The sequence below is a fragment of the Taeniopygia guttata genome, chromosome 2 (assembly GCF_048771995.1).
Source record: "Taeniopygia guttata chromosome 2, bTaeGut7.mat, whole genome shotgun sequence".
Lineage (NCBI taxonomy): Eukaryota > Metazoa > Chordata > Aves > Passeriformes > Estrildidae > Taeniopygia > Taeniopygia guttata.
The window spans coordinates 19,712,691-19,727,745 of NC_133026.1; the positions used below are offsets into that span (position 1 = coordinate 19,712,691).

The following is a 15,055-nucleotide window of genomic DNA, read 5'->3' on the forward strand; positions in this document are numbered from 1 at the left end:
TTGAACACTTCCAGGGATGGGGCATCCACAGCTTCTGCACAAATTTTTTCCAGTGTTGCACTGCCTTTTGAGTAAAGAATTTCTTTATAATTTCCTAATTTCCAATCTAAGACACCCAAGTGTCACACCATGTGACTGAGAGGATTGTCTAAATGCTTCTTGAACTCTGTCAGGATAGTGTTGTGACCACTTCCCTGGGGAGATGTTCCTCTCCCCAGCCACCCTCTGGGGGAAGAACCTTTTCCTAATATCCAACCTAAACATGATGGACTGATGGATATTTCTAAGTATTACAGGCTGTTGGCAGTTCTGACAAGCAATTCCTCTGTAGCTAATGTGAATATATCTTGCCTGGGTAATTTAAAAGTAAATTACAAATCTGGGTAATTTTGTAAACACTTTGCTCTAATTTTATTTTCCTTTTGCTTCACTTTTATTAACTTTGTTTTTCTTACAATTGCTGGGTAATTGCACAGAAACAAAGAACTAATTAAATGACTGAAAGAAACTGAAATAGAAAAACACACAAAATCTCCTTAAAAAGCCAGGGGCTAGTGGTTGTTTTGTTATCACATTTCATCAAAGTAACAGCAAGGAAGCAAGTCGAACTACTTATTTGCAAGAAACAGCTTGCCTGGAACAGCTGCAGTAGTTTCTACCTCTACCTTGTCTGTTCTGTCCCTTTCCAAGAGGAATGCACTTCAGATTTACAGCCTTGCAACATAAAGTAGTAGGAATGTCTGCAAAAACTGTGATTTGTGGTAGATAAGCAGTTCCCTCATGATCAGGTGAGCAATTCCTGCAGCAGGTGCAGAATAAAGGAAAAGGGAGGATGAATGAGTTGGACAGAAGTGGCTACAGCCACCCATGATAAGGTGTCTCTATTGATTTTGAAAACATAAAACATAAGATAAAAAGAGTCAAAACCTGCAGATGATTCTGCTCACAAACCCAGGAGAAAAACAGCATAAATTTTGATACTTCTAGATTGAATATTAACTATACTTTGCTGATTAGATGGAAATTAAGATAGGGATTCTAACCATCAAGGCTTCTAGAAAGAAAGTTAACTACTTCTCAAACAGAGATTGGTACATTTGTGATGGAAATTAATATCCCACCCAGATATATTGTATAATATAAAGAATATTTTATTTAATATTTAAGCTATACAATATATAATTATGCTTACTACATAACACAGATTACTGTAATTGCCTATCAATTTATTTCATTCTCCTGACAATCAAGAGGTATCGTGGTAGCAGTTTGTCAGAAATATCTTTCTGGCAAACCAATGTCAGGGAGGTAAGTTAAATCAAGGTAGGAGCCTCAAGCATTTCACATACAGTCCCACACTTTACTCCTCATCCTGCAACGGTTGCATGTTTTTATAAAATTCATAAGGATGGTAGCACACTTCAGGAAAAGTAAATTATTTGAAATATTGACAAGGAGAAGAATATTATTATAGCCAGTTACCATTTCATCAGAGAATTCATCTTTTAATGTCAGAAGCTGAAATTACGTAGCTGAAATTTGTTATTAGCATTGAATACAAAGGACTAGTATTATTTCAGTTGGATGAGACCTAAAATGATCATCTAGCCCAACTGGCTTATCAGTTCAGGGCTGCCCAAGATAAAGCATGTTAGGGGTATTGTACAAATGCCTCATAAACACTGAAAGGCTGGAGGCACTGAACACCTGTAGGAAGCCTGTTCCAGTGTTTGGCCTCCCCATTGGTAAAGAAATGCTTCCTTATGTCCAGTCTGAACGACTCCTGGCACAGCTTTGAACTATTCTCATGTATCAGCTGATCACACTGAGATGTGCTGTTATCTTGGCACCAATCTACATTTTTTGCAGATTTTTTTTTTTTTTTAATTCAGTGAATATTTTATTTTCCCGGAAGTGATGTAGTACACATGGCAATACCTGGTGTGTGGTCAGTATGAGGATCTGTTTGCCCTGTGACAGCACCGTCGCTAATATTCCAGTCAAAATCATCAGTAGTGTCTTGTGTTAATCCACATACAGTTGTCCACTCTTGATCTTGTGTTTCAAAGTTACAGCTTCCAGGAATACTTGTGTAGTAACCTGAAAATACAACAAAAAGTCAATTATCCTCCCAGCCCTACATAAAGGTGCTACAGTGTGCATACTAAAAATGGAGATGACTCTGTATGGCTAACACTGTGATTCCATGAATTTCATGCATGGACATAAATAATATGTGATAGTTAATGAGGAAAGGAAAAACACATTCTTCACTTTAAGAGCAGGTATAAACTTTACTACAGATGAATGCCCATGACAAACTAATGACCACCAAATTCAGCTCTTATCCAAGGTAAATGGAAAGAACGATTTCCGGACAATTAGCTAGCAAAACTGGACTGCCCTTCCACAGTGGCATTTTTCCAGTGTCTCATTACCTTCTGAGTAAAGAATTTCTTACACGTTGGCCTTGTGAATATTATGTCTAATGGTAGCTTTATGATAACAGATATGTTCTAGTGATTAGGACACTCTTCCTAAATTCAGGAGGTCTGAGTCAAACTGCTCACTTCTAACTCTGCTGCTTCAGGTTACTCTGGAAAAGTAATTAATCAACAAAATTATATAAATTGTGTGGTACAGATGAGTCAAATAGCACCACAATATTTTCTGTTGGCTCCAAAACATCTTTTCCTTAGTTATAAAGCAGAGGCAGCTACACAATTGCTGAGTGCGAGTGTGGACAACATCTGTGAGGAGACTTCAGAAAAATGTTACAAACTATTGAACATCACAATCAGCCACTAATTTTAGATATGGGTCTGTCTGTGACTGTTCAGGATGGGTTTGAGGATTTAGACTATGTTCCTTTATTTAGAAATATTCTGCAATATTAAAATACAACTATTTACGTGTCATTGTCTGACTATAAAGGATATAGATAAAAATAGTAGATTTAACTACCTCCTATTAATCTGTTTTGGTTTTTTTCCTTTTTTCTACTTTGATGCTAATAGAAAAACTGAGGCCATTCTTTATGAAAATATTATCACAAAACTGCTTATAACCAAGGTCTGTACAAACCCTGTAACCCTGTGGACTTTTGTTCTCTGAAAAAAAAAAGTGTCATTTTAGCTAAATGCATAAGACAAATATAATAAAAGATGTATAATTTTTGATTCAATATAGGCTATTCACAGAATCAAAATCAGTGAATATGCTAGGGGGAGAATTTGTGCTGCAAGGACTGAAGTGTCTCTCCTAAGCACAGATATGCACTGACAGTGTATTACAAACATCATGTAAGCCTAATAAAGGTCTAACTCCAACAATAACCTCAGACACAGGAAGAACAAAGGGAACCCATTATTTAAAAAAAGAAAGTACATTTTCTTGTGCATCTCTAATAAGATCAAAGTCCAAATTAATTTAAAATTTACCCTAGAATAGAATACCTGACTTCAGGTTTTTTTACCCTAATATATCAACAGCGCATTCAGAAGGCAATTATTAATACATATTTATGAACAGTACTTACTGGGTTGACAAAGTCATGTGACCCATCTGTGCCTGCTGTTTTTTTTTTTTTATGGGTAAGCATACCCTATTTAGAAGCCAGCAGAAGAAAATTGCTCCATTTATTGGAAAAATTGCTTTTATTTCAATAATTCAAGCACTCCTCTAGTTGGTTCATCAACACTGAGGTTTGCCATTAATCAAATCTGTCTGTATAGTTGGCTGCAATTCATGAAAATTGAAACTACTTTCATGTGTGTTTTTTTCACGTCAGTACTCCCAGCAGCACACTGAAAGAAAATCAAAATTTTGCAAGATTGCCCGACTGGACTGAATGAAACATTGAGTAAGTAATTACCATGGGTTTATTAAAAAAAGTCCACCAGCCTAGGTGGATGCAGTTCATTTCATACAGGTTCTGTTGTAAATCCTGCATACAGGAATTGCTGCTGAGTAGATTATGGTCCATTTACTTCTTTGGAGCTACACTTGTATAAAACTATAGTAGAATGTGAAATAAGCTCAGACCTTGAGCTCAGTGCAAAGGAGAATACTGCAGACAAATGTGGCCATAACCACTTGCAATGGGACAGGTTAGGCTATGAAGAGGTTTCTCTGTGTCTGTTACATTTTCTTTTCTGATTAAGCAGCTCCTGCTGTCTTTTCATTTAAAAAATCAGGTTTCCATATCTAGGAGGCATTAGGTGCCCTTTAATGTTGTTTATTCCCATCTCTAAGATATATGCTCAGGGAAAAAGTGTGTTTATCTAAATATAAGGCATCATTTGTTGGGACTAAAATAGAGCAGACAAGGAAATATTATACCTGGGGCTTATCTGAGTATTCTGAATGGCAGTTTACTGTATCTCTGCATTACACCTCGGTAGAGGCAGCAAGACTAAAGACTGATGAAAATATTTTGATGTATCTAGAGCCTTTCTATCAACAATAAAAAGATATTTCAGTCTATTTTTTTAAAGGGAATATCAGCAATTTCTTTTCTCCCCTTGGAAAAGCTTTTCTTCAGTATAGCAAAGACTGTGTTGCTTTACTGTGTATCAAGATAATTTATGGCCTGAATTGTTCCAATCTATTACCTGACTAAGAAAAGAGTTCTTCTAGAAAACACAGAACAACACCCTCCCCCCCGGAAGCTATTATATTCTCTAAAAATATTTAGAGACTAAATCAAGTGTCTCCACAGTTTTACAAATATCTTTACTGAACAGTTCACTTTGGACAGTAATTCAAATTTAGCGTGTATCTGCTAGGTGGGGAAAATGCTACAAGGGTGAGTTTACTGAATATTTTGCTGCACCTACTTTTAAAAAATATTCTGCTGCACTTACTTTTTTGCTGCCTAACTCCTGAAAAAGTACTAAAACTTTATGCAAGAAATACAGATTAGCTGTTTAAAATCTATCTTGGAATCGACTTTTCAAAACCTAGTATTTTTAAATTATTATTCAATGTAAATTCATTTCCATGAATATGATTCACAAAGTTCACTGCAACACAAAGTACCACAAGAGGTAGAGATCAGAAATAGTGACACTATCTTCAGCTTTTATACTTCAGAACTGATATTTAATTTTATGAAAGGGAGAAACTCCAAGTTAAATCTACTATAGTGACATCTTAGCAACTTTTTTAGTACGTATGTAAGTCTATGTATGCCTGGTAAAAACATTATCATGCATATCACCCAATAAAGGGCCATTACTTTTGTAATCCTGTTCAGTCGAGCAGGAAGCAATCCCATATAAGAATAAAGGACCTTGATTTTCAAAGGATCAAAAAATATTTGCTTATTTCAGTGAAGAACTTTTACTTCCACAAAGGATGAACATTGAATTGATGCGTGGATTCATTTACTCTATCTAGCAAGTTTACTTTTGAGCATACCTGCATTATGGCAGAATTTGACCCTCCAGCTCAAAGATTAACAATTAGACTGATTACTGAGCTGCATATATGGACTACCTAATCTTCCTACTCCAAATATCGAATCCAGACCATAACTGTACATAAACAAAGATATGGAGCAGGAACAAACCACAATGCTTTATGGCTTCTGAGTTTCAGGCCTGAACTGGAAAGCCCATTAACTTGATCCATTTTTTCAAATGGAGCTGTGTCCTTCCATCTCAATCAGCCTGAGAAAAGAATGCCTTCAGACAAATTGTGTCTCAGTATTCATTAGGACTTAGGCAAAGATAAACAGACTCAATTTTTTCCAACTGTTCTGTAATAGAGAAATGACAGTAAAATATTTTCATAGCTCTGAGGTAGAAGCAAGATCAAACAATGAAACTGTACTCGCACTACTCAGATCACAAAGGTAAAATTCATTTGAAAGGAAAGACAAGCTTATTTTTAAGTATTCATCTTTTTATGGCAGAATCATGCCTAAATGTTATTGTACATAAGTTTTGCTTGCTTAACTTTTCCATTCAACATTGATATTTCCTTTCAACACCTTTTTACATTAATAAACAAGCTTACAATATTTTTTTTTCTCAAAGTTAATATTGTAACTCATTGATTTAATTCCTCAAGTATGCTTTTAATCCTTAAGCTCGTTTTGGCCTTGGTGTCAGGGTTTCTTTGAGTATTTAACCTTTGGTTTTAGTTAGTTACACTTTTGCAACCAAATCACTCTTGAATACTTTTTGCAGAAAATATCTCTGAGGATGTGAAAATATCAGACCTTTCGACCTGGGGATAAGGAAACCTGCTTGTGATCATCTTCTGAGTGAATGAATCATCTTTATGAACTCACCTATAGAATTTAAAGCTATAATTTTAACTGAAGATTAGATTAACACACAAAGAGATACTCACTGCAGTCAGCTTCATCTGATAGGTCTTCACAGTCTGGTTTATAGTCGCAGATGAGCTGAGACTCTATGCAATTTTTATCCCCACACACAAAATCAGTGAGGGCAGGACATTCCCTGGGATTCTCTCCAGCTGAAATCAACAGGTCATTTAAATCAATATTGCAATTAAATCAAAGGATAATAGTCTAAATTTGTTAACTATTATACATCGTGGCTTTAGGGTTTTACTGCTTCCAACAGATGTTATTTGGTCTCACTCTTTTAATGTTGAATTATATATTTCTAGACTGCTGTATTTGCCTTAACCAAAGCTTCAAAAGTAGAAAGATTTGTCTGGAAGAGAATTCAATTCACCATCAACATAACCATTTCCCTGGTATATTTGCTGGAGATAGTCTATAAAAAAAAGAGTTCTGTGAGCTGTTTGAAAGCATACAGGCAAAAGGCTTTATTCTGCTCATAATTATATTTTTTTGAAAATAGCATTTTAAACTGAGAAAAATCACTGTTATACACATTTGAATAATAAATGAACTTTTAGAGCCTTTCTAAGACATTTACCTTTTGTTTGAAGAGTTTAGTAAAACTGCTGCTCTGATTGTGTGAACTGCTGAGCTTCTCTTAGGGTATTTAACATACAAATATGTTTTATGACTGTTCATCTCTGAAGGTGAGTGAAAGTTACCTTATAAAATGAGAGTGACTTAGTAACTTTCACATAAATCATTAGGTTCAAATCCAGAGTAGTGATATTCAGCCATCCCTGGACTGTAAGACTAAAAGGGAACTGACATAAGTTATTTTTTAGTTCAGTGCACTGTGTGCATAATTTCAGCCATCAGTAATTGAAACAGTTCTGATAGCCCCAGATGCAACACTTCAAAAGCACTCTAATAACCTTAGATTGCCTTTCAGTCTAGAGCTTCAAGTTCTGCAAAAGACATTTAGGAGAATTTATTTTGACTGTATTCATAGTAATGTGAATGTTTCATTCAATGTGTTTTTTCCTTCAAACATGACTAATATGTGACATACTGTTAAACACAGTCTGATCAGAAGACCATGATATTTACCTTTGCACAGGCCCATATTTGCAGAGGAGTTGTTGTTAGGGTATTAATCTCCTCAATTTGTGGTACTGAATTTTAGAGACTGAGGAACTGCATTCTCATTGAATCAAAATAGGAAAAGAGAACTAAACTTTTTTTTTTCTTTAGTTTTAACATATACTCAAAGCAATATTAAACACAGTGACAATACAGCAATAAGATGCAATCCATATATTTAAAATGGATAGTACAAAAAAGAAGAAAAAAAATCACTGATAACATTGGTTACTTGCATTTTCACCTTTGAAGTACAGAAGCCTGTGTGCACTGACTCATAAAAAAACCCAATCTTTACAACTTGATATCTGTCTTGTTATTTAGTCTCTTAATTTTTCACTGTCAGTTTGATCTGATTAGTCACCACAAAAAAAATTGTCATGAATGCCTTAAATACATAAAAACCTATGGCTGCTTTTTACAGAAAATCCATGTGGCAGAGAGCCATTAGCAGAGGAGCAGACTTCAGAGAAAAAAATTAACTGAGGCCTTTGTGATGGTTAAGGCAGTTTTCACACCTCTCCAAAATGATGTGATAAAACCTGATTGAACGTACCACCAAAAGTTCATGAGTATGGCTCATCCTCTTCTGGAAAGCCACATAATAGTTGAAGTTGGCAGAGACCTCTCAAGACCTCTCTAGTCCAACCCATTACTTCAGCCACCTCTAGTACAGCAGGTTGTGAGGGACCATGTCCAGTTGGGTTTTGGATAATGTCAATGGATGGAGACTCAACACCTCTTTGGACAACCACTTGGGTGATCTTCACAGTAAAGTGGTTTATTGTGTTCACATTAAATTTCCTAGTTTTTGAATTTGGAATTTGTACCCATTGCCTTCTGTCAGTAGGCACTTTTGAGGAGAGTCTAAAACCCTTATCTCCACTCCCTCCTCTGCACTGGAAATGATGCACTGGAAAATTAAACTACTTCCTTAAGCCATTCAATGGCTTAAATAATTACAGAAATTAGGTAATTGCAGACCCATTAGCATACAGCAATTCTCACTACATATGAAAGGGTTACATTATCACCATAAAGGGGAGTGACTTTTGAAAATCCATGGCTTTGTGACTCATCATATTCCTCAGCATTAGCTAGACAGAGCAATGTTATGTTTATACATTACTCTATAATTTAAATTTAGTACTTAATTACAGTTGTTATTTTTTTAAGAAACAAGCAACTTTATAGTACTTCAAACCTACCATAAACCAGCATTTAATAATGTTATCCTAAAATAAAATATGTGATCCCAACACAGACATAATGAAAATTTTTGTCTCAACAAAAATTGTGTGAATGTCATAAACAAAAAATTTACATATTTCTGAATTTTATCCTTTTAGAGTAAGACCTTTTTCTGGGGGTGTCAGGTTACATTTATGATAATTATGGTTTTTCTGCTATAGTCATTGGCAGAGAGAAATGAAATCCTTCTTTAAATCAACATACTAGCATTAGCATTGCACTGTATAATCAAATATTTTAAACTCTATTTGGAATCATGGCATAAAAAATCAGCTTTTCATAGTACACTCATTCTGGCCAAAACTCCTACACCAGCTAAGAATTAAATCAAAACAAGAAATACATGCAACTTTAACCATAAAATGCAACTTCAGTGTCAGCAAACCCAAAGCCAAAGACAAGTTCACATAGAAGTCATAGCTTAGAAGTTTCATTTTTATGAGCTATGCTTCAAATATAATATAGAAAAATCAATTTAATCAGAAAAAATACACTGAAGAACATATGGGAAAATATGTCAGAAGCTACTTTAAACAAAAAGAGGACATTTAAAATATTATCTTGCCCATTTTTAATTTTTGCCCTCAAAATTATAGGGCTGCCAAAATCTGATTTTGTGACTATCAGTATCGAATTTGGAGGACCATAATCTAACATAAGTCCAGAGACTTATAGTATAAAGCAAAACAATGACTCCTAATGAACAGCTTTATTTTTAATCTGATATTTCAGATAATATGAGAAATTTTTATTAAGCCTTATTTCTTTGTGCATGCTGATTGTGTTGGGACTGCATCATAGATTTTTATCTGATCATATTTATCATCTGTACTTTGATGACCAGTAAGTAGAATGAGAACATGCATTGGATGATGGTTGATTATATATACCATGTAATATTATATTTTTCCAAATACCTAGCTCACAACATTCCATGAAAATCAATACATACAAAAAAATATTTCTAAACAGAAGAAACCAAAAAAATGTGGTAAATTCTATTTTTTTCCTCTTTCTCATGAAACCTGTAAGGAAAAAAAACTTCATCTAATTATAAATACATGCAAAACAAATTCAGACAAAAATTATGACAAAAAAGTTATTGGATGTACTTTGCTTATGGTGTTATTCTGAAATTATCTTTGAGCAGCTACAACATAAATGGATGACTGAGCTACAGCAAGCAAAAGAATGAGCTGATGCCATGTATGGAAATGTCAGAGGTGTAAAAGAGTGAAATAACCACAAATGTGGATTTTTCACAAAATGGGGATGAGAGGAATTAGAGGGAGTTGAAATGGTTTTGATATGTACTAACCTAATTTCTAAATATGCTATGAAAAATTTGCAGAGAGCTACGATGTCTAAAATAAAAGGAAAACATTTCACTGTAATTTAAGAAAACTGCTGAACACAAAGTATCTTGGACTTAATAGAAAAGCCATAAGTGTTGTTTTTTGACCTGATCTTCTTCCAAATCTTTGGTTTAACCCATCTAGACATAATTTTACATAACAAAAAATATCCTTACAAGTTGGTCTACAGGCATAGCATGAGTGATAGAGGAATAGATCAGAGCTACAAAAACAGGTGGTAGGGAGTGGGAACAGTTTGGTTTTGGTTTTTTAATGAGAACAAAAGCTCCAACTAAATTTATTTATTTATGGCACTCTTGGACATTTCTTGGACTAATTGCTTTTGTTTTGCATTATGTTTTGATCTTTCTTCTCCAGTTGCTTAGTCCAAAAATCTGAATAGCTATATATGTTGTATGTCAAAAGACCACAATCCAGTCCTTTCCCAGAAAAAAACCTCATTATAGGCAGCAAAAAAATCACCCCAAACCAAAATAAAATAATATAGAATATAAAACACAAGCACAAGCACAGACAAGAATTGAATAGCTTGTGGTAATAACCAACATTTAGAGCATCATAGAAATAACTAGATGAACAAGAATCAATGGAGTAATTAAACCAGTTATTTTCTCATAGTTAAGTGTTATCTGGGAGCAGCACATATGCCCTTATAAATCACTTTTCCCCCTTACATTAAATATTTGGTGATTTGATTTTTATTAATAAAAAAAAAACCTAAAAAAAAACCCCAAAAAACTAAAAAAAAAAAACACAAAAAAACCAAAAAACTACCAACAAAACCAGTCTATTGTTATGGTATGGAAAAATTAAAATATTTTATTGCGCCCATTTATTTGGTTTTCCCCTTAAAATTGCAGCCTTTCCAAAAAGCCAGAACACCACAAGAAACTAACACAAGACATATTTTAGATGTAGCTAATGACTGCATGTTATGCAAATCCCTTCACCAAATGAAATGGCAGTAATTGAAAAGGAAAAAGCACATACAGGATATCACTTTTCAGCTAAGTACAATTTCATATTGATGCAGCAAAGAGCCGTATAATCTTCTAAGTAGTTTTTAAGAGGCCAATAGAGCTAGCTTGGCTTCTGGATCACTAAACCCTACAAAATAAGCATATTAATGATTGTTGCCAAAGAAGTTGCATTTACATACACTTGCTTTCCTTTCTACATATTTTGTTATGGACAATGCAATTCTCAGAATACCAGCAATGATCTTCTCTGGTAAGGATACCTGTGTGTGCTTGTATATACATAGAAAGCGCATCATGCACACCAAAAATAAATTGCGACTGTTGTGGATACAGCACAAGCTTGCAGCTGTCTTTATTTTATACCCATCTCCAGTATGTGTTATCCATGGAAGACTAACCCATATAATGGACACAGAATTTATAGACACGATAAGATTCATTTGGAGATAGCTGATAAATATAGTATTATTAACTGAGACTTTTTTTTTTCCAATTACCAGGAAAGGCCTGACTAGGAAAGAACTCACAAAACCATTCTTTCCTTTAAGTTTGCAACTAGAGGACAGCAACAGGTCAGTGACTATTTCTCCGACTCTCTGAATACAAGAGCTTACTTCTACCAATGTTTTGTAAGATGTAAACATTCCTGTGATATTCATTACATCTAAAATCACAGAAAGAACCAGAGAGGTTGTGTATAAGTCCTATAGGCTATAGATCTTTATTGATTGAAACAAAATGGATAAGGCAAAAAATATTTAAGTTTAATAGATAGCACTAAATATCATAGATTTGGTGACACAGAATATAAGTTTAAAAGCCTAAACATAAAATAAGTGATTGATCACACAGGAAGAGATGTTCTAGTATTACAACACTAAAGACATAGGTTGAAGGAGGTTGTTTTTGGCCAATGCTTTGTGCTTTTGAAAGGCATAGGGTGAATTACAAATTGTTACGGTTCCTAAAGGCAGCAGTGAATAATACCTTGAGCTGTTTTGGAAAGTAGGGTGTACCTCAAGTTCAAGTGCACTGAGCTGCTGTTTAGCAAGAGTCTCATTTCTGCTATCCAAGAGAAACGCATGCACTCACTCAACAGTACTACACCACCATGTCAGCAGTATGAAATGAAACATAACATACAATGCATATTCAATTCTCCCACTATTTCTCCCACTTTTTTCCCACTATTTGTCTTTTTCCAAGTTATAGTCCTTCCTGAGTAGAAATGTTTTCAAATTTAAGTTGAAAATTCATGTCTTTCTATTTTTGTTGTTCAAATTGTATTGTTTAGTGGAAGAACTTACACCACTTCTCTCCCCTCTTTCACAACATTCGAGATATAGGAATAATCAAACATCTTGTTGAAAATATTATTCAATTGAAGGAAATTAAATTTGCAAGTTTCACCCTTTGTTTAAAATGGAATTTATGAGATACACAGTCCCAGAAGGTTTCATTACTCAACTGTACTCTGAGATTCAGAAATTATGAAATACAATTTTCATCAAGTTTTTTCATTTGCTTACGTCAATTGCTCAGTACCCTTTAGGCATGACTTTTTATGGAATATTAGAATTGTATTAGCAAACTCCTCAATAATGCTTCTCTCTATGGATGATGTTGTAAATCTATTGCAAGGATAACTAGATGAAAAGTTTATGCTCAAGCAAGCTACATATAATTTCAAATAAGGTTCTTTTATAATTTTAAAACCATAGAGAATTCTCCTCATGGAATAGATCACTCAAAAGGCCAGATTTAATTCAAATATATGTTTTGACTCCAACATAAACCGTAGATATAACAAATTATATTGACCCTTAGAAGAGACTCTGACCTGTAGACACAAAATTTGGCCAAAGGACTTCCCAAAGCTGTTCAAACCAACCAGTGCTGTGCCTAAGGCCCCCGATAACCTGGAAGAATAAAAAATTTATTCACAGTTCTGGAAATGCAGAACTGCTTCTGGCTCAAGTAATACGAAAGATAAGAAAATTCTCTTCAAATTCTAGTGCTGATATAATGGAGTATATAAATCCAAAGGGCACAAGGATAGAAGCTTTTATATTGGATAAAGACTGAAAGACCAGCTTTGGCATACAGTGTATCAGCATGATAAGGATCTCATACTCATGGTACTCTTATACAGGCATCTACCATACTTTGCTTAATACCAAAGAACACACGACGGACAAGCACTGAAGACTGAGCAATGAGGGGGTCTGGTTGTTCTAGGCTTTATCTCTTTGAAATCTGCAAGTTGTAAAAGAAAGGGAGAAGTGGAAATAAGACAAAAATCATGAGATGCTTTTGCAGAAAATCCTATTTCCCAGTAATTATGAACATGTTCAAACAGATACAAGTACCTCCTGAAACAATTTTACATGAGATCTCTACTTGGTCCTTTTCCCCCTCCTTGTCTGATTTATATCCTAATTCCAGTGTAGAGTTACATTGTACTTCAGAAAGTTCAGATTAATAGATTATTATTATAGCTTTTCAATCATATCTACTCTGAAAGTGACTGTCAAACTATTGCTTCCACTGTGATGCAGAATCTATCAAAACGACTCAATCACAGCACTCCCCAGTTATCACAGATATCACAGAAGCATTTAATATGAATATTTTATTTTTTTAACATGGACCTGTCCTAATGTGGCCCACAGGGAATGCTGTGACAGACCAATGGAGTAGAACACATAGTGCAAGCTGCAATTATCTGCAACAAGGAGACACTTGCTCAGCTGAGTGCTCTCGCTATCTCCGCAGCATTGCCGCTAGATGAGAAATTCATCTTGGGTGTCACCTTGGGTGTCGAGGAGGTGTATGATGGTTTCCATGCAGTTTGGCTGTACTGGAAGGGTCCCTACATTCTAGAGTCATTTTACATGAAAATGAACTCAGGCTGGGACAGGGGTCATTCCTTTAGTACCACCTTTACAGATAAAGATTTTAAGTTAAAAAAAAAGATAGAAAGTTCATTCACCTCTACCCTGTATATTTTAGTAGCCATAAAAAACCTTCTCTTTTGGCCCATTTGAAATAGATGGAGAAAAAAATCTACCACTGGATATGAAGAGTAAGCAATATGTGAAGCAAATATCAAAATTATGGGATTTTAATTTTAGGCTGAAAGTCCTAGTTTACAGCCATGTGCCAACAAACCAAATTATCTTTGGAGTCAGCAACTCTTCTTAAAAGTTTCCCGTGAGATAAACAGGAAACTATAACGACACTGGGGTGACTTAATGAAAAATGTCTTAATGAAAAAGTTATTTCTTCTTCCTTATATTCAAATTCTGTGGCATTCCTATCACATCTCTGAGAGGTGCAAAAAGATGGTGAACAAACCTGTTGGTTAAACTCATGCATTTTCTACATAAGCAGAAACAGAAATCCTAGTTTATGGATATGCCAATGACTTCTGAACAATGCAGTAAAACAGAGACAATTCTGTGGTTTTCAAGCAGGTGCCATATTTCCCTTTATTCCATTTTTTTTTTTTTTTCAAACAAGGCTGTCAAATGTAAATCTTTCCCTAAATCCAGACTTTAAAAAATAATTTTGTAAAAATTAATTTATATTTTTCAACCATTTCTAGAAAGTCTTAATATTCAATGCAGTTTAAGCATTTCTGCATAATAGGAATTGTGCAGGAATTTATGCCTTTACCCAGTGTAACTGGCAACCCTGGCAAGCTGGATTGAGGAAATTTCCTCCACATCTGTCCTTAGCACGCTGCCTTCCTCACTGAGTCCTTCCTACAAGGGCATATAGAAGGGATATCCTCTGAAAGGCATCTTTGGCTGATCTTCACATTGCCAAAAGGGAGATTTTTTTGATCTAGAACCAAATTGTGCATATCTGTACCCTCTGCTGAGTTCACTAAAATTTTCCCTCAAGTGATAAAGTATGTTCATGTTAATGCATGTTACACTAAGTTAAAGATACCAAAATTTCTATACTCTTCAAAATTA

At 34.7% G+C, this 15,055-nt stretch overlaps 1 protein-coding gene across 1 annotated transcript in view; it reads right to left on the reverse strand.

Annotated features, from left to right (window-relative positions):
- The window catches only part of MALRD1 (MAM and LDL receptor class A domain containing 1), a 237,617-nt gene that overhangs the window by 71,766 nt on the left and 150,796 nt on the right, over window positions 1-15,055 (reverse strand). The window contains exons 30-31 of the mRNA XM_072925466.1: window positions 6,361-6,489; window positions 1,939-2,100 (exon numbers count right to left, since the gene is read on the reverse strand). Coding sequence (XP_072781567.1) covers window positions 1,939-2,100; window positions 6,361-6,489 — 291 coding nt within the window. The remainder of the gene's footprint in view (window positions 1-1,938; window positions 2,101-6,360; window positions 6,490-15,055) is intronic.